The sequence below is a fragment of the Nelusetta ayraudi genome, unplaced genomic scaffold (genome assembly GCF_046127955.1).
Source record: "Nelusetta ayraudi isolate G7.1 ecotype Tasmania unplaced genomic scaffold, CSIRO-AGI_Nayr_v1 ptg000059l, whole genome shotgun sequence".
NCBI classification, from domain to species: domain Eukaryota; kingdom Metazoa; phylum Chordata; class Actinopteri; order Tetraodontiformes; family Monacanthidae; genus Nelusetta; species Nelusetta ayraudi.
Window position 1 is genome coordinate 399,003 of NW_027466109.1, and position 18,326 is coordinate 417,328.

At 45.8% G+C, this 18,326-nt stretch overlaps 1 protein-coding gene and 1 long non-coding RNA gene across 3 annotated transcripts; one reads left to right on the plus strand and one right to left on the minus strand.

Moving 5' to 3' along the window:
• Positions 1 to 1,471: 1,471 nt before the first annotated feature.
• On the minus strand, positions 1,472 to 16,505 carry kdr (kinase insert domain receptor (a type III receptor tyrosine kinase)). 2 transcript variants are annotated; one of them, XM_076039145.1, is made up of 30 exons: positions 16,249 to 16,505; positions 15,308 to 15,401; positions 15,017 to 15,219; positions 14,315 to 14,436; positions 14,016 to 14,181; positions 13,720 to 13,859; positions 13,438 to 13,606; positions 12,797 to 12,914; positions 12,525 to 12,691; positions 11,513 to 11,669; positions 10,702 to 10,819; positions 10,484 to 10,595; positions 9,746 to 10,090; positions 9,005 to 9,151; positions 8,760 to 8,891; positions 7,012 to 7,118; positions 6,074 to 6,209; positions 5,888 to 5,992; positions 5,012 to 5,125; positions 4,779 to 4,867; positions 4,538 to 4,691; positions 4,355 to 4,446; positions 4,062 to 4,184; positions 3,869 to 3,980; positions 3,695 to 3,794; positions 3,511 to 3,616; positions 3,059 to 3,204; positions 2,890 to 2,974; positions 2,586 to 2,671; positions 1,472 to 2,234 (listed from the first exon to the last, which is right to left on the minus strand). In XM_076039145.1, the coding sequence occupies exons 1-30, from the start codon at positions 16,310 to 16,312 to the stop codon at positions 2,018 to 2,020; spliced, it is 4,026 nt and encodes a 1,341-aa protein (XP_075895260.1). In that variant the 5' UTR covers positions 16,313 to 16,505; the 3' UTR covers positions 1,472 to 2,017. The 2 variants fall into 2 exon arrangements, with proteins under 2 accessions (XP_075895260.1, XP_075895259.1); XM_076039144.1 differs by having other exon boundaries at positions 14,016 to 14,184.
• LOC142897088 (uncharacterized) lies at positions 3,902 to 8,829 on the plus strand. Its single transcript, XR_012928420.1, has 3 exons — positions 3,902 to 4,027; positions 4,322 to 5,148; positions 8,716 to 8,829. It is a non-coding gene; the product is annotated as an uncharacterized LOC142897088 (long non-coding RNA).
• Positions 16,506 to 18,326: the final 1,821 nt, after the last annotated feature.

Sequence of the window (18,326 nt, forward strand, 5' to 3'; positions counted from 1 at the left end):
GCTGATTCGTTCAGTGGAAGTTTTGAGTTAAACCAGTTTTCAAGGACAGAATGACTTTTTTGTGTCCACATTTTATGGCTTGAATGGTTTCTAATGGAGTCAAACTTGACCTGAGTCAGAAACAGACATGTAGTCACACTCTGTGAACAATAGAGGGCAATGTTGCAAAGAAACCATGATAACAAATTATCATTTCAGAATGTGTTGTGAGTTTTGATATATTGGCCATTCGAGGTTGCCGTAATTCAAGTTTGGTTGTAGTGACATCAAGCCACCAGCAGAGGTTGTATCGCTATAGATGACAACGTTCATGAGACATTGCGTGCTGAGTGCACGTGAAATTAAAAGCACTGCTCAATTAAATGCGTCTTGCCTCCATAACATGACGGAATGTAAGAGTAGCACTTGCTTTATTTTGTCAAAGAAAAATTATTAATCAAGTCTCACTGTGTGTTTTCAGAACATAAATATTTCACCGTGTCTTTGAAGGACCCTATTACCCAAACGTCTTTACCAATGTATCCGTCCTGTCAGTGAACTCCCCAGAAAAGAGAAAAGTCTTAACTCCTTTTGCTTGCGCTGCTTTTCTAACAAAGCATCAGTTTTATCAGGAAACTACAATCCACCATTTTTTTTTTGTTGTTGTTGTTGATGATGATGATGTTTTTGCAGGAAGCAGAAAACAGAGGGCCAATCGTACAGTTTTCTGTAAATCTATAATTTAAATATATATATATATATATATTTTAGGATAATAAGCTATGTGAGGTAGTCAAGGATGAAAAATTAAAAAAAAAATGAGAATAAGTGACATTTAAAAATAACTCATCCGGTCTTCCGCAGTGGCAATGGGAAGGATTTTCTAAATTAGACTTGGAACATTTGTGTGCGGCAACACGGAAACAAGCCCTCACAAGCTGCGGGTCATTTCCGCTGCTCCTCTATAATTAGTTCTGTTTGTTGTCCCTGTTTGCAGACACAATACGTTGTGTTCTCAGACTTGGTCACCGTCTCAGACCGACCAGCACCTTGGAGTTTCCTTCCCTGACAGCAGCACGGCCAAGCCCACAAAAAAACAACAACTGCTCCTCTTTAGCTACTCAGGAAAATGCTAAATACTAAGTGTTTTTGCAATAATTAATAGTAACAAATCTTTGAAATCTGAATCTGAAATGTAGCCCTTCAGTCATCAGTCTCCCCCCACAATGGCCTCCTCGACCACCAGAAAATAACCAGCACTGAAAAGACATTGTTCCTTTGACACACGCACGCACACACTCGCACGCACAAGGTTGAGAAAGTATTGTTTTCCTGGCAGCAGACACACACACACACACACACACACACACACACACATACGCATACAGGAAACAGTCACTGATGATGTTTGGGTTGGAAAGATGATAAACAGCAAACAAAAGAACGTCAAGAGGTTAAAAACAAAAAAAGAAGAAACACGATGTCTCAAGTATTTTACCTGTGAGTATATTTATTTATAAAACTAGTTACAATTTGTATTTTTGCAGGTTCAATAATGCTTTCACCAAGAGAATAATGTTAGTTGCATGCGTACAGGAACTGTACAAGCGTGACACTGTGGAGAGCTGATTGTGCTGTGAGAACTGAGCCATCCACATTAACTTGGGGAGGAAAAACGAAGACTGCAAAGGAAAAAAACATTCGGTGATTCAATTATCTAAAAATCCCACATGCAATTTCCCACACAAGGGGAAGTGGGCGGATCACGCCTCAGGAAGTGGGCGTGTACTTGTGTCTCGGACTCCCCAGACCTTTTTCGCTGGCTGTGTAAACATGATAACCTGCTCCGGCTGTCCAAAAAGAAACCCCTCACACAACCTTCATTTTATCCCCCACCCCCGGTGACTTATTGGGCTATTATCTTTTGTGGAAAGTGGCGCTACAGCAGTCGGTGTGGCCAGTATCGCCATTGTTCTTGTTAGATGTGGGAAAAAAAGGAGACTGTACAGTGGGGCGGCGCCGCAGAATCTTATGTGGGTCAGACCGGCGGTGTGCTGTAGCGGATCTCCATGTTGAATTTCTCCGGCGTCTTGGCCTTTGGGGGCTTCTTCAGCATGTTATGCTTCATGATCACCTCCTCATTGGCGTAGATGGGCGTGTCCGTGTCGTCTGAGTGGTAGCCCGACTGGTAGCCGCTCGTCTGATTGGACGACTCCGAGGCCAGGGACTCTTTGCTCTTGCAGCGCAGCAGCTGGCTGCAGAGGTGAAATCAGAAGAAAAAAAATAGAGTTTAAGTCAAATATAAAATGAATAAATAAAGGCCAAATGTTTTCTAAAAATAAGCATTGTCTCTAGCCTGAATTCCCCAGAAATAGGGCGGACCTGTCACCAGGTTATTACTATCCAAATATCAAATATATGGATGATAACTAAGAAAAACACCAGTTACAGATGTCAATCAGTCAATCAAACTTTATTTTTAAAAGCACAAAATCAATTCCAAAGGTGTCTGGAAGGAGATTTGGACCATATGTTGTATGTGGCAGTTCCTCTGGGACACAAAATAAAGACGCTGGTAGATAGTGGAGACACACCGCAGTTCTTACCTCAAGTTGGGTGTGTTTGGCAGGTGCCTGTTCATAACCTTTGCGTCATCTGGTGAGAAGCCTATTCCAGGATCTATGTGACCCTCCTGCACAGGCGACAAAAGTCTTAGTTAGTTGGCATAATTAAAACAAATCCTTGATCATGGTTTGAAAAGGTCCATTAAGGGCAAACAGAACTTCTAAGAAGTGAGCATCATTGATATGATACTGCTCAATGTTAAATGTTCAACAGCTTCATATGCTTTCAGGTGATATCGCTCCTGAGTGAATCAGCTCTTGGTGTGAGTCATCAGTCACGACTCACCATGACGCTACTGTGTGCCACGGGGATGTCCTCAAACGTCTTGACGCTGAGGGGCCGACTGCTCCGCTCAGCCTGTTGGCTCGACCTGAACAGGAGACGCAGGTTTAAGGTTCGACTCTGCACAAGAGTCTTATTCTAAGACATGGAAACTGTGAAGCGTGATGCTGACCCCAAGGCCGGCGGGCTGTCGTAATGGAGCTGAACCTCCAGGACGTCGCCACTCTGGGGTCTGTAGTAGATGCTCCTGGGGTCAGGGGTCACTGGAGTGCCTTCAGCCTCCTCGCCTGCTGTCAGTGGGATGTAGTCCTTCCCGTCCTGTACACACACACACACACACACACACAAGTGCAATTATCTTTAACTTTGTGTTGCTTTACTTTGCCAAATTCCCAACCTGCTTCACTTATAATTTTAAAGTAATGTTTGAAACGAAACTTCAAATACACTTTCATAGTCCAGAATCTGTTAACATGTGTATGTTATTAACGTCCCATATTTTTGGCGGGGTTCTTTTGCGTTTTTACAATTTTTACAAAAACAAAGTTACAGTGAGAAACTCTCTTTTAAAAAACATGTTTTTCCTGAAACACATCCAGACGCTTGTGTCTGATCCAGACAGACCTGCTGAGCGCTGGCCTGTAGCAGGTTCCCCAGATGTTCCACCAGCTCTGCAAACGTGGGTCTGTCGGTGGGACAATCCAGCCAGCAGTCCAACATAGTCTGGTATCTGCCAAGACAAAAGGGGTAACGAGGTTATCGGAGGCGTCGGCGGCGCTGAGCCACAACACACAAGCTGCTGCCTCACATCTCAGTGGGAGCGTATTCTGGAGGCCTCATCCTGGTGCCTTCCTTCAGCCTCCTGCAGAAAGACTCGTCGATGCAAACGCCCGGGTACGGGGAAGCCCCTGAGGTGAGAATCACGTCAAGTTTCAGACATTCCGTGGTCTTGGCGTGGTCTGCTCATCAGTCCAGGACTCACCCAAGGAGAAGATCTCCCACAGAAGAACCCCGAAGGACCAGACATCGCTCTGTGTGGTGTAGACCCGATCGAAGATGGTCTCCGGTGCCATCCACTTGAGAGGGAGACGTGCCTGGAGCCAAGTTGTGGGCCTTGTTAACAACTGCAAGAACTTGAAAGGTACGATTTACCCGGTATGGCTTTGCAGACTCACATCTCCCTTGCGGACGTAGTCGGGGTCTTTGTAGACGTCTCGGGCCAGACCGAAGTCGCAGATCTTTACCACATTGTTCTCGGAGAGCAGGATGTTTCTGGCCGCCAGGTCTCTGTGGATACACTGTAGAGCAAAGGGAGAAGTTTGGATTTACATGGAAACAGAAATTATTAAATTCTTGCCCCCTCCATATTGCACATGAGAGCAGAAGGTGGTTCTCTCAGTCAACAGAAGTCTCATTGTGCCAATTTTGCTCCCAGAGTCAATATTTGAAGCCAGAGCTCTTGGTTCACCTTGCGGGAGGAGAGGAACTCCATGCCTTTGGCCACCTGGAAGCTGTAGCAGATAAGGTCCTCCATTGTCAGGTGGTCATCATCTGAGCTGTCTGTGAACACATAAATTCATTCTGGTCGTTAATTTTCTCAGCTCAACTCTGAGCGAGCTACAACTGGGGGTCTGTTTTCCTTCACTGTCACCTTCTTGCATGTCCATGTTGCTGCCCGACGCAGCTCTGGTGCAGACGGCGGTTCCTGTGCAGATGTCCAGCTGGGCGACAGTACCCAGACCCAGATCTCCTTCCTCAACATGCTCCTCTGTGGACGGCCACCTCTGGCTGTTCAGACGCTTCCTCTGTGGCCCAGAATGCAGAGAAACATGAGTGCAGAGCAGCCAGGGGCTCAACACAACATCTGCTATAGATATTGGCTGTGCACTCACCTTGTATGGACTGTACTCCCCACGCTTGCCCTTCAGGTAGCTGGAGAGGTTTCCATTCTTACAGTACTCCACTATCACCATCAGAGGGCCTGCAGGACAAAAGAGATCATGGATGACGGTGTGAAAATGACCAGCACCTAAAGAATTTACTATAACGCAACACAAGACATAAAATAAAGACCTTAAACAAACGCAGGACCTGACCGGAGTAAACTGCCCAGTAACCGACTCACCGCCAGGCTTGGTGCACGCTCCCAGCAGGTTGACGACGTTGAGGTGGTGGCCAATGTGGATGAGGATTTTCAGCTCCGACATCAGGGCGCGGTACTCACTGGAAGTGGCTCCCTCTGCAACACCCAGACACAAGCAGGTTTGCTGAGTTGTTTTCTTATTGGACGCACGTGTGGACAATGACCTTAAAGGGACCCTGAATTCAAGTATTACCAATTTGCTCACTGCTTTGATGTGGGTGGTGATTCTGATGGGGGACCTGACTGTAGCACTCAGTGCTGATAACGCTAAACTGGAAGCAGTTGTAGCCATGAACTCAAACGTAAGCCGAAAAAGAAAAAGCATGTGTCCATACTGTTAGTGACTTGGCTGTCTAATTTGTCATGAAACAGCAAAATATCCACAGACCACTCTGAGTTAAGAGCTTTTTTTAAACTGGGGTCCATGGCTTGCCATAAGAGTCCATTGGGTGGACTTATTTCCATTGCAACACAGTTGTTGTAATAAAAAAAACAAGGAACTTTCACCACAAAGACACAGGTGAGTATTAAACATGTCAAATTGATTTCTTTTGTTTTTTTTCTGTTTGTTTTTTTTAAACTTTCCCTTTAAATTCATTTCAAAAACCTTACTTCAAAATATCTGGATCGAAAGCAAACAACAGAGAAACGGCACAGTATTCGGGGCATCAAGTAAACCTCTGTGTTGGGTTAAAATAATAGAGTCATTATAGGCTTAGTGCACGTTGCACACAATCAGATTGGATGTCAGATTGTTGCTCCGTTCTGGGAAACTTGTATCACAGGAACAGTGTGACGGGAAACTTGGGTTTTAGAAAAAAGCTCGGAAATAGTAAGAAAAAAGAAAAAAAAACAGACCTTTCAGCATCTTAACAGCAACAGTGGTGCACGTGGTGGCTTTCTCGATGCCGAAGGCGGCTGCTTCCACCACCTGACCGAACGCCCCTCGTCCCAGTGGGTCACCTTGGGTGAGAGACAGCCGTGAAGTGTTGTTACTTTTTAAAGTTACTTCTTTAAAGCTGCGTGTTGTGAGTCGCCCCTCACCTAGCTTGAGTCTGTCCCGAGGGAATTCCCACTTGTTAGCATCGTACGTGAGCCGTTCACACTGCTCATCCATGGGCATGTCCTCCGAGTCCAGGATCATGGAAAGATATCCCGTCTTCAGGTCTCCGCCGGTATTCTAAAACAGTACCAAACAAAAATTGAACTTGTTAGTTTTATTGTTCCAGAAATTTACATAAAATCACCACATTTTCAGATCTTATAATTTGAAAAAAAACTATAGATCTCCAGAAAGTTAGCCCTATGTTTGTAGCCTCTGGTGAAAACATTTAGTTTTAGCTTTCTGCTGGAACTGATGCTTTCTTGGACCTTCTACATGGTGGGGACAGGAACAAGATGGTGGTCTCTGGTCGCTGTATCTGCGCTGTTTCTGACATCACAAGGAACTGGTTTTAAGAACAGTGTGTTTTTGCATGCATTTTGAAATGTGGAGCAGGCAAAAGAAGGACATGCTGGCCATTTCTCATTGTTGGTGAATTCACATACAGAATAGGAGCACAAATTGCTGTCAGAAAACATTGTGAAGGGAATTCTGAAAAAAATCTGGTTTCTGAACCCCGTAACAAAAGGTGGCGACTCTTTGATACAATCAAGATGCATAACATTTGGCAAATCTGGGCCTGAATATTTTCTCTGCTTGTGCAATTAAAATGAGCAGCGGTTCTGCTGTCAGTGTTGGCAGCACAGTTCAAAGGGGCCTACGTGTCTACGTGTCTTGGCCTTGTTATTCCAGACACAAAGGAAAGCAGAATCTGTGGCTTCTAATCAGTCTCACACCAACAAAGTGTGTGTGTGTGCGTGCGCATGTCTGTTTTAGTCGCTTTTAATCCAATTTCTAATTTCCACACTGAATCATTGTGGGAATCTCCAAGGAAGGAAACGTGTGGCACGGGCAGGATGAGGATGCGGAAGTTTCTTACTCTCTTTCTTCCGCGGATGACGAAGACGATGAGCAACCAGAAAAACATGGCAATGACCACTGAGCCGATGGGGACAATCAGTTCCACGTTGGTCTTTTCCTCCGCACCTGAAATGAAACACGGCAGCAGAGTTCACCAACCTGGTCAGAAAATGAGGGACTTTTCTTTCACAGTTCTTGGGCAAATTTCCCCAGATGCCTTGGTGTGGTTGCAGGCAGGTTCGCCTTGGCTTGTCTTTGGCATGTTGCACGTGCATGCGAGTCTGTGTTAGGGGAAGGAGACTTGCTGGAATTTGGGCTGTGACACAAAGTGATGTTTTATCTCACCATAACAAATGATAACAAAATATCGGCGAGCGACGACTGCCAAAGACAACTGGGACCGTTGGAGCCACAGAGAAACGCGTCTGGCAAGCACAATGGGCGGTCTGCCTCCACCAGTGCTCAGCCAGAGTGAGAGAAGTATTAGCGAGGTCAGAGAGAGAGAAAGAGAGTGGGGTTGTCTATCATCATTTTGGGTGGTACAATAAGTCCAACATTTTTCAGTTCAATTTTCCGATGATGGGATGGAAAATCGCAAATTGGAAAATTACATTTCCACAAGTGTATTTTTCTGCTGTAAATTCCCGGCGAGACATTTTTGGGACAGTTTTCCTATCATTATTATTATTTTTTTAACTGTTGCTCAATCCAGTGGATAATTAAATCTTCAAAACAATCTGCAACTTTGTGTCAGTACCTTGCGCCGTATAGCTCTCTGCTCCTGTCCCCTGCTTATATCTCATTGGCCTATAAAGGAGTATTTTTGTGTTTATGTTTATGTCATTTTCTGCTATTGTTTCAAAGAAGTAAAAGACAAGAAACAATTTTAGCATCTTAGAAACAAATAAAAACCCACAACCACTTCCTGAGAATTTTCCTGTGGTATTTTTTTACCCTGTTGATTGCTATACAAGTTTACTTCAAAAGGTGCACTGAAAAAGTTTCCATCCGTCTATCTTCAGTCATGCACGTCCCTGTCTGAAGAGCTCACAGAAACCATTTCTGCTGCAAACTGAACAAAACACAGAGCTTCTCTTGTTGGCTCCTTTGCTCTCCCTCGTTATCAAAGCCGTGTGCCCCCCGCTCTCCTCCCCCACTTCAGCCCCAGTCAGCTGGGATGTAACTGGGGCTTCACTCTGCTGGCGAGGATCGGGTCACGTAGGCCCCCAGCCGCAGCCGGCGCATGTGTTTGCCTGTGGCTCTGCGACTGTGATCAGCAGGGGGAAGGGAGGCCGAGGGAGGCTGGAGCAGGTCGCAGCAGCCTCTCCCTTTTGTCCCTGCTGCCTCCACATTGTTTTGAATTTAGAATCTCTCGGAAGGATGTGTGTCGACTTCCTGCCGTGAGGAAGCAGAGCTATTCTTAAGCTACGTCTTTGATATAAAAATGATGGGTGGAAAGGGTGTGAACCGGCAGCCTTTTGTGACGGCCGTCAGTGTGTTGAAAGAAAATGAAGGTCTTTTTTTATATTTTTTTCTTTGTTAAAAGAATCATAAACAGCACCATCTTTGCAAGTGGATTAATGAACAGATGCAAAAGATGTAAAAACTACAAAAAAACATAGAAGTCAAGCACAACTTAAGGGCAGGATAAAGAAAAAAGATTGCAGATGTAGATCAACTCAAGTGAAATTACAACTAATTCCATCACTGGGATTTTTCGCAGGTCCAGTAACAACCAGCCTCTCAGAAACACGATGACTGACTGACCTTCGGTCGTCAGGAAAGCCTGCGAGGCGTCACACCCACGGCGGTTGCAGGCAGTGCAGGTGTAGTGACCGCTATCCTCCTTCTTTACCCGCTGGATTGTCAAAGTTTGGTTGTCCTGGCTCAGAATCACACCTGGGAGGCACAGTAGTAAAAAAAATCTGCTTTAGAAACTGTGACTGTTATTTTATTATGGTTTCATTTCTGTCTTGTTTTTTTGTTCTTGCTGAGAAGCCCGCCGGCCTCACCTGAGCCCTCCACCACCGTCTGGTTGTTTTTGGTCCACAGCACCAGCGGCGTCGGCCTGCCAGCGGCGTCGCAGTGGAGGGTGACCGTCGCGCTCACATTCACCTTCTGATCCGTCAAGTTGTTGAGGATCCGAGCCGCCTCGAGGCCTACCATCACAACCAGTTCCGCAAAAAAAGAAACAAAAATGAGATGACGAGCACTAGGGCTGTTGATTCTGTTTTGCTCTGTCTGCAGAGTCTTCAAGCCATGCATGAGACCAGACTCAGAGGATGGTAAGAAGCATTTAGAGATTTAAAGTAGTAATTTGAATATTTGAATATTTGAATTGAAAAATGTGTTGAGAAAATTGTAACGTTCCCACTTTTTAATAAGAGCTAATAATCACGATTGTTAGAATAGATTTTTCAGCATCTAATGACAAGAAAACATATTGCAAACAATGTAATCCTGTGTATGACACCCTCCTGACAAGTGTCCCAACTATTTTTGTTGAAATAAGTGCTTATTATTCACGAAAACAAAATGCATTTGCTTTTATTTTCTTTAAGAGTTTTAGACTTGAAATATTCCACATTGGGCCGAATCTGCATGATCTCCTTTCTGTGTGTGTGTGTGTGTGTGTGTGTGTGTGTGTGTGTGTGTGTGTGTGTGTGTGTGTGTGTGTGTGTGTGTGTGTGTGTGTGTGTGTGTGTGTGTGCGTGTGCGTGTGTGTGTGTGTGCGTAGTAGAGGTTTTGCTCACTCTGCAGGGTGAGGCGCCGCAGCAGGCAGGTCCTCTCCTGAGTCTTGACGTTCTCCACCTGGCAGGCGTACAGGCCCTCGTCCTGGCGGGAGGCGCTGGGCAGCTGCAGCTCCAGCGTGTCGTCGGTGCCCTGCGAGCCGGGACGGACGCCGCGAGACAGCGGCTTGTGCTGCAGCGTGAGCGAGCGGCAGGGCTGCACGGACGACGCCTGTTCCGACTCGGACACGTTGGTCACGCGGAACCAAGCCAGGATGCTGTAGAGGAGGCGGTCGGCCTTGCAGCGCAGGACCACGCTGTCCTCCTCCAGGGGTTTGCTGGATGGAGAGACGCTCACCTCCAGGCCTCCTGCAGGACAGCAGCCAGGTAAAGAGCAGCGGGACAGGAGCAAAATTCACTTTATTAATGCTTATTCACAATAATGTGATGCTTCTAGTCTGTCAGTGAACTCCCCACTAGGGATCTACCCTTTGCGATGTCACAATGGGCATTGATACCTTTCTCTAGTTTGTCATGACATTCTTCAAAACATGTAGAAGGGCCAACAAAGCGTCGGTTTCAGCAAGAAGCTGAACCCAGATTTTTATTTACTTTTATTAGTTTTTTGCATGAGGCTGTAAACAGAGGGCTAACTATGCTGTTGTTAGGGGCTGTTTAGAGTTAACGTTTACATAATCATCAGGCTGGATTTATCTTAAAAGTGTGCATAAGGTTCCTTTGTGGAAAAAAAGGGAGTCTTACGTGTCACATGGAACAAAATGACACGCGAATCTTCTCCTATTTTGTTGTAGGCCATGCACCTGTAGAGGGCATGGTCTTCTGCTTTGTGGATCTTCAAAGAACTCGTCATTTTCTGGAAGAAAAAAAAACATGTCACTCTTGTTCCAGGTTTTTGCGCATTTTCTTTACTTTTCTTTTTTTTTGTTGCCAAAAGTGCACAGAGGAAATGTACGCGGCACCTTTTCAGCAAAGTCGTTGTTGATGGTGATGCGCTCAGCCGGGTACTGGCCCGTGTTGTTGCTTATGTCTCTCCAGCCTGTGCATCTCAGCTGTGCATCTGGATTCTTGTGGCCCGACCTGGCGGAAAGGAAGCAGTTCAATCCAAAAGAAGTCTTGCAGGTTGCGGGTTGCACCAAACTTTCTTTTTTTTCTCTCTTTTGTAAATCTGGTGTTGTTGCTCCATTATGCAACCCATCCATCCAAACACAAGGACAATGTTTTCTGTCTGTTTTCTCAACTCGAAGGAGGAAGTCGGGGTGGGGTGTTGGGGAGGTCAAGGAAAAGACAGGCAGCTTCGGTCAGTAAGCGGCTTCTACAGACAAGGGAGCAGGACAGGAACAACAGGAAACGGGGACAGCGACTGAGGAAGATCTGGCTCTGATGTGTCGGCAGAAGATAAGGAGGGTCTGAGCAGACCCCCGGCCCACTGCTCCTCCTCTGTCCAGCCCACTGCAGCCAGCCGGGACCTCACACGGGTCACACGCAGCGGATCTCCCAGGCTTTACAATCTGAGCCCGAGACTGTTTTAGGCTGCTGCTCAAAATGCACATTGTGAGGAACGTTGAATCACATCCGCCGATCCCTATCGGGCCGCCGTGCACTCTCATTGTCTGCGCTCGTGTTTTTCGTCAACATCACGAAAGCAGCAAACCCTCGTTCTACATAAACAACCTGTTGACAATGAGTGGCGGGTGGGGAAAAATGCAAACACTGCGTCCACACACACACACACACACACGCACACACACACAGGAGGCGGGTGTGACTCACAGGAAGGCCTCCGGACAGTCGTCCTTGGACATCCACTGCCACTCGATCTGCGTCGGCATGGGGAACCCACGGGCGGTGCACCTCAGGGTGGGGCTACTGCCGTGCGGATAGATGTCCGTGTGCACCGCCACTTCCTTCTCAATAATATGTGGACGAACTGGGGGAGAGGACAGACATTGAGGGTTTTTAAAAAGGGACGGTTCCCTCAAAATTGACCCTTCACCACGTCGGAATAGCTTTTAACCATCATTTAACAAGAGGTTCCGATGATTTATTTTTTTTTTTTTTTATCCAAGTTTCACGGGAGGGAAACCAACTTGCCCTTCCTCACATTTTACAGCCGACAAAAAAACATTGCCGCACGTTATTGTTACACACCACTGTCTTGTTGCGATGGCACTCGCTCACTCAGTCAGTGTGTGTGCAGGGTGGCTGCTCCGAGTCAACCTTTGATTTTCAAAGGTGCCGCAGAGAAAAAGGTGTCCTGCAGACCGGCTTCTTCAGTGGAAGCTCAGCAATCCAATTGTCCGATCGATAGTCATGTCAGCTAAAATATGCTAATAAGATAATAGACAATAGAATATAGCTCCACAAACAAGAATAATGCTGTTATTGTCACTATTTTTATTTTTTTAGCTTCATCCAAAAAACAGACCAGCCCATTTTGTGGAACTGCAGATATTATGTTGTTAAATAGTTTTTTGGGAAAAGTACATTGCATCTCTTTTGAGACAGATTGAGCCGTTGAGCATTGCGACACTGACGGATGACGCCACAGAAGCAGTTGGACGCACAAGTTTGTTTTGCTTTGCTTGCGCTGGAGTCCTTCCCCAAATTGGAAAATCTTTACCTCTGTGAAACTCAAAAAGGGGTCTGTGTGATGCAAATGTGTTTAAATTTTTTTTTTTTTAAAAAGGTACTTTTTTGTGAACTGTCCCTTTAAATTCAGTCAACAGCATTGGGCAGCTTTAAGACAAGTAAAATAAAAATTCAATAAACAACTGGTGGTTACCGTTGACCAGCAGCTGGAAGGAACGTTTCTGTTCCTCTTTGGTGACTTTGTTGCTCAGAAATATTGTGTAATTTCCGGCATCCATCTCTGTCACTCCATGGATGACCAGTGCGTCACTCTTCTGCCTGATCCTGTAGTCCTCCTTCAGCGGCTGTCCGTTTTTAACCCTTGGCAGACGGAGGGGAAAAAAGGGCAAGGGCGGTCGATTTAACGCTGAATTTTTCCACCTAGCACGGTGCCTTCAGGGCCGTTCACCTCTGTGCTGGACCTACCATTTAATGTTGGGCTCCGGGTAGGCCGAGTACTTGATGGGGATGTTGGTGAGCGGGTCTCCCACATTCACCTCCCACACTTTGGTCCATGGCTCCTTCATGTCAATGAAGGGTTTTTCTGCAACATTGCCGAAAATTTTCCCTAGTTAGCATTTCTTTTTCTTTTTTTTCATTTCCAACATCCTGTTCTAGACTGGAGCGATGTGCTGAAGCTTCAGTCAAGGGGGGATATTATTGTAATGGCGAATGACTGATTGTATGTTCAAGTCCATTTGTTTTAGGCATTTAATATGGCTTAAAAAATTGAAAATCTGTTTTGTTATTTACACAGTAGCAGCTAAATATACAGAGACTTAAACCTCACATCACTTTGGGGGGATTTTTTTGTAGGTATTCTCCACAGAAGTCAGTCTAGTTAACAGCACTTTAAATTCAACAGGTGCTGCTGCAAAACAGCTGAGGCATCGCTCCTACTTTTATCATCATCGTCATATGAAAAGGGACAATATCAATCCATTAAGCATTTAGCTTTTATTTTGAAAGTGTTTAGTGACAAAAATCAAATCAGAAACATGAACATTGGAAAATCAGCATTGGATGAACAATGCAATACAACCAGTGATTGAGGCTCCGCCACTCACCAAACACTTGCAAGGAGGCCGTTGCGCTTTTCTCCATCAGGCCGCTGGACGCGGTGCAGGTGAACTCCCCCGTGTGGTCCACCGTCACGTTGTCCACCACCAGCGTGTTGGACAGCTCCAGGCTGTTCCACAACTTCTTCTTGTGGGGGGTCCCGTGTGTGGCCGAGGTCTGATGTGAGGAAGGGTGAAGGACCGCGGAATGAAATGTGTCTTTCTAATGATACAAAAAAAAATCACTTTATCACAGGGGAAGCGAGACACTGTCCCTGCTGCAGCACTGACCAGGGCGTGTCCCGAGTGCGTCCAGTTGAACTCGATGCCCACGTTGAGCTCGGTGGTGGCCAGGCAGCTCAGCACCAGCCGCTCCCCCGCAGCCAGCCTGCTCTGCGCTGGGGTCAGAGTGAGATCGTAGATCTTGTATCCTGCGGAAAAAGGCAGTGCAGGCACGGCACTCAGTCGGCAGCCCATTGTTCTCCCGGAGAAGCCCACAGCGTTCACCCAAGTCCCTCTGTATCTTCACCCACGCAACAAAACCAGACAAAAAGGTCTAGACTGAGATGTTGTGACTCCTTCCTCACCGACCACCGCCACGATGTACAGCGGCGACTTGAAGGTCTCGTCCCCAATGCGGGTCTGGCAGGACACGACGCCGGCAAAGCTGATCAGGTGACTGGGAACGATGAAACCCCTCCTGGCGTCCCACTGGCTCTCCTTACCGTCAGGATGGAGCTCCTTGTTTGAATACTTCTGACAGACACAGACATTTACTGACTTTGACAACAAACGGGGTGAAATCGTGCTTGAAAACGTGTTGTGTACAACATTATGTGAGACTGAAGCAGCCCAAACAACAATAACAAAAAAAGCTCTTCCTTACAGTGTTGAGCGTGACGTTGAGGTTCTCCACGGAACCTCGGCAAGGTATCACCACCCGCTCGCCTTCACGGATGGACACCACCTCGTACTCCTTCTCAGAGGGTACGAACGGCACTCTGTAGTCTTGAATTTCATGGAACATTCCAGTATAAGATGTCAAAAGAACTGATAGATCAGCAAAGCACAGCGCTGACACTCATTTTAGAGCTGGATTTTATATCGTGGACTCTACTGAAGTGGTGACACGGTTTAATTCTCCAAACAGATTTCAATGAAGCAGCATATTTAGCCTTCTGTTTACAGCCTGCCGCACAAGCAGGTGCTCTGTTGGACTTAGCGCATGTTTAAGAAGGGGATAAAAAAAACAAGGCAGTCTCAGTGAGCGGAGCCGACACCTGGCCGTGCGTGTGGTAGAGTTTCCTTTGTGATGTTTGTGAGTGTTTTAGCACACACTTTGGGAGTAGAAGCAAACTCAGGATCTGGGATCTGCCTTTACACTACAATAAATCAGCCAGCATTATAAATGAGGGTACAAAAACCTCATTTGTTCAAATTTCAAATCACAACTGGCTTGTTTCTAGACCCAGAAGGCACCTGGTTGGTTTTGAATACATTTTCTTTGTGAACCGCCACTTTTACCAGGTTGCTATTTTTTACTTTCATGAGAAAAAAAAAGAAAAATATCAATTAAGAGGAGTCGCACCGTTGACGAACACGTAGGTGGCCATCGACGTCTTGCCGTCCTCCACTTTCAGGTCGCGGTAGGAACACTGGTACTGCCCCGTCTCGTTGACAGTGGCGTTGGAGATGCGCAGCGTCGTGCAGAAGAGGCCCGAGCCGCTGCAGTCGGAGGTGGAGAAGCGGGTGCTTGTCGGAGGAGTCGACCATCTCAGGTACTGCCGACCTCTGACCCGGGGAGGAAAGAATTTGATGTGAACGCTACGTTTGTGCATGTGTGTTTGACTCGGTTCAACTGACGTGCACGAGCGGATACCTGCACGTGAGCTCCAGGTCGTCGGATTTGTTCATCCGGTGCACGGCCTCGGTGGTGAGCGTGGGTGGATCGGGCATGAACCTCAGTTCAATGGCTGCAGGAAGCAAACATCAGTCACCAAGATGGGATTTCTACCGGGAGTTTGAGGGGTGAAAGGGGCAAACGTTGGTTTGCCACCAAACAAGATGCGTGTCGTCGTTTGTTTACGCCGTGACAATCAGATTTAGGTCAGACGCCTCTGAGGGCGTCAAGTGTTGTGTAAGCGGCTCCCTGATCACTCCCTCCAACCCCCCACCGACCCCGTCTTTCCTCTGGCGGCAGAAAATGGCGGAGCTGTGTCAAAACAGGAAGCACAGGAAGATGGGCCTGGTCAGGCTCAATAGGCCCATAGGTGGGGTTCCTGTTTCTGAGGATGCAGGCTGCCCAGCACCACCTCCCTGTGAGGCCCTCACACAGCGCTGGGTGGAAAGAAAAAAAAAACATACTAGGCTGCCCAAGCGGGAAACGCCAACCTATGATCCTGAAACTTACGGAAAAAAGTGAAATTGACCTAAACTTGGCTGATGTGTCTTTTAAGAGTTTAATTTGTTTGAAAAAAAAATCCAGGAATTTTTTTCCTCTATTCTATTCTTTATTTTCTCTCATTCGCTCACCAATCAAGTGAACTTTTTCAAGTAAATGAGTTAATGAATTAATGTCTGCCAGTGAATTCCATTAATTTCTTAAGAAAAACCTTCTCTCAGAATGAGTTTTTTAGTTTCTTCCACAACACACACTCAGCATGTATGGACACGAGATACCAAACTCCATAATCGTGTTTGGCCCGTAGGAAACATACACAGACGCTTCAACTATTAAAATAATAAAAATAGGAAGAAGAAAAAAAGAGGAAACTAAGTCTTAGCAATGAACACATCCAGAACTGTTTTGAATCCCCTTACCAGCAACGCAACCGATTCCCAGAACAATCCCAAAAAGTGACATCACCGAGGGCTCCGGAGCCATGGTGGGACTTAGGACACGCTGCCTCACGAGCGCACCCGGTTCCAGGGACACTTGTTCGCGCTCGTTCACTCCGGCTGCTAATCCATCAAGTTGTGCAGCGTCACATTCCAGTGCAGAGGAAAGTTGCGCGGAATCCCCGCAGTGGTAGCACAACGGTGCTGTGGGGAGCTGAGTGCACAGTGAGCCCAGCAGAGGATGGAGACGGGGTTGGGGAGGAGCTTGCTCTTTTCTCCCCTGCTGGAACTAAAACCCATCACATGAGGGGGACAGAGGAGAGGACCTTTTGGCCGGCGGCTGCTCCTTTTTATTTTGTTTGGAAGGTTTCAGTTTTTAGTTTGACTGTCCAGCCAAAGTAAATCAGAAATCATAAAAGCTGGAGTACTTCCTCCCAATTAAAAAGAGTGAAAGATTTTACCTAATCTGGTTGAATTTAGTTGATATCAGATGTACCAACCAGACTTTTCAAATTCTTCTGCCTGCTGCACTTTTTTTCTAGAAAGTTTGTGCTTCCACTCAGGAAAACAGCCCCTTGTGACATCACAAAGGACAACACCTCCATGCAGGTGCTGGCTCCGCCCTCTGAGCTTGCCTTGCTTTTTGTCCTCTGCCAACAAAGGGCATGTTTCCACTTGTCCAACCGTTACCATTTTGTTCCTGCTTCCATAATGGGGATGTGGCAACGAGCAGGGCACTGATTGGGTAAGAGTTTTGACCAAAGACGACAAAGCGTCTGTTGGAGCCGGGTGATGAATCTTGTTTGTGTTTTTTGCAGGGCGCTCTGAACAGAGGGGTGATTTCTGTAGTGTACTGTGGATAAGCCACTCGTTAACATCTGTTTCACAGTGATAAGATGATCGTTCCACTTTATCTCAGCTGTCCTCGTCCTCTTCCCCCAGAAATCTTTCTGTCCAGAGTATCAAAGTGTTACGATCACATACATCTTAACTGAGCCTCTTATTATTTCCAGCTGCCCTTTCATCCTTTCAAACCTACGACAATACAATAAAGAAAGAGGAAATGGCACTGAACAGATGCCAGGGACTTTTAGACAAAGACTTTTTTTTCTTCTAAAGAATTAAATCCCTGTTGCTGTGTGCTTATTTTCAAGGTTACTGAAATTACGCAATAAAAAGAGCAACAGTTCCTCTTGACTTCACTGAGTTTTACAGTTTTTGGGGTGTCAGGAAGAAAGTAAGAACAAATCCCCTTGGTTGGATCAAACTAAACCAAAAATATTTCCACCTGTTCAACTCTATTGTTCACTGTATTTCAGCTCTTGGAGGTTTAGTCCAACCCATAGATTATTTCACCACTATGATAGTTTTGCAAAACGAAAAAAATATACACTTTCACTCTGTGGGTCGATAATTTGTCTCCTTCAGAACTTTATCCAGGCCACCATTAATGTTTGTAATTCAGTGCATTTACAACCAACCAGAGCCCAATTTAACTATGAGTAATAATATTTTTTTTCCTACTATATCAGAGGTCACATTATTAAACATGATAAATCCACATGTTTCCTGTCCTGCTGACTCCTAGAAAACACCCGACTTTGCTCCTGACCAGAGCTTCCTGGAGGCCACTCCTGATTTTTTTTTTCCACCTCTGGAACGCACCTCTGGAAAAGATTTTTTTTTTTCAAATACCGTAATTTTCCACATTCAGCAGGAAGTGATTGCTTTGATTTCTGTGTGGCCCCAAATTTTCTTATCAGAAATTTATAAGGAAAGAAACACAGACAAAGCCTTCATGTATTTGTTTTCTGGGCTTTTACAATGACTTAAAATATTTGGTTGACTTCCCCAGATAATCCAAGAATTCAGAAAAACACAACACAATTGATATGGTACATTAGGCTCATATTTTAAAAACAGCCCTCATTCAAAAGCCCTCAAGACTTTGTTTTTTACCAAAAAAGAAAAGGAGCTTTGAATTGTCTCGGCACTCAACATGTTTATGCACTACAATCACAAGAGGGATTTCAAAGGTCAGTGTCCCACAATTCAGCTCT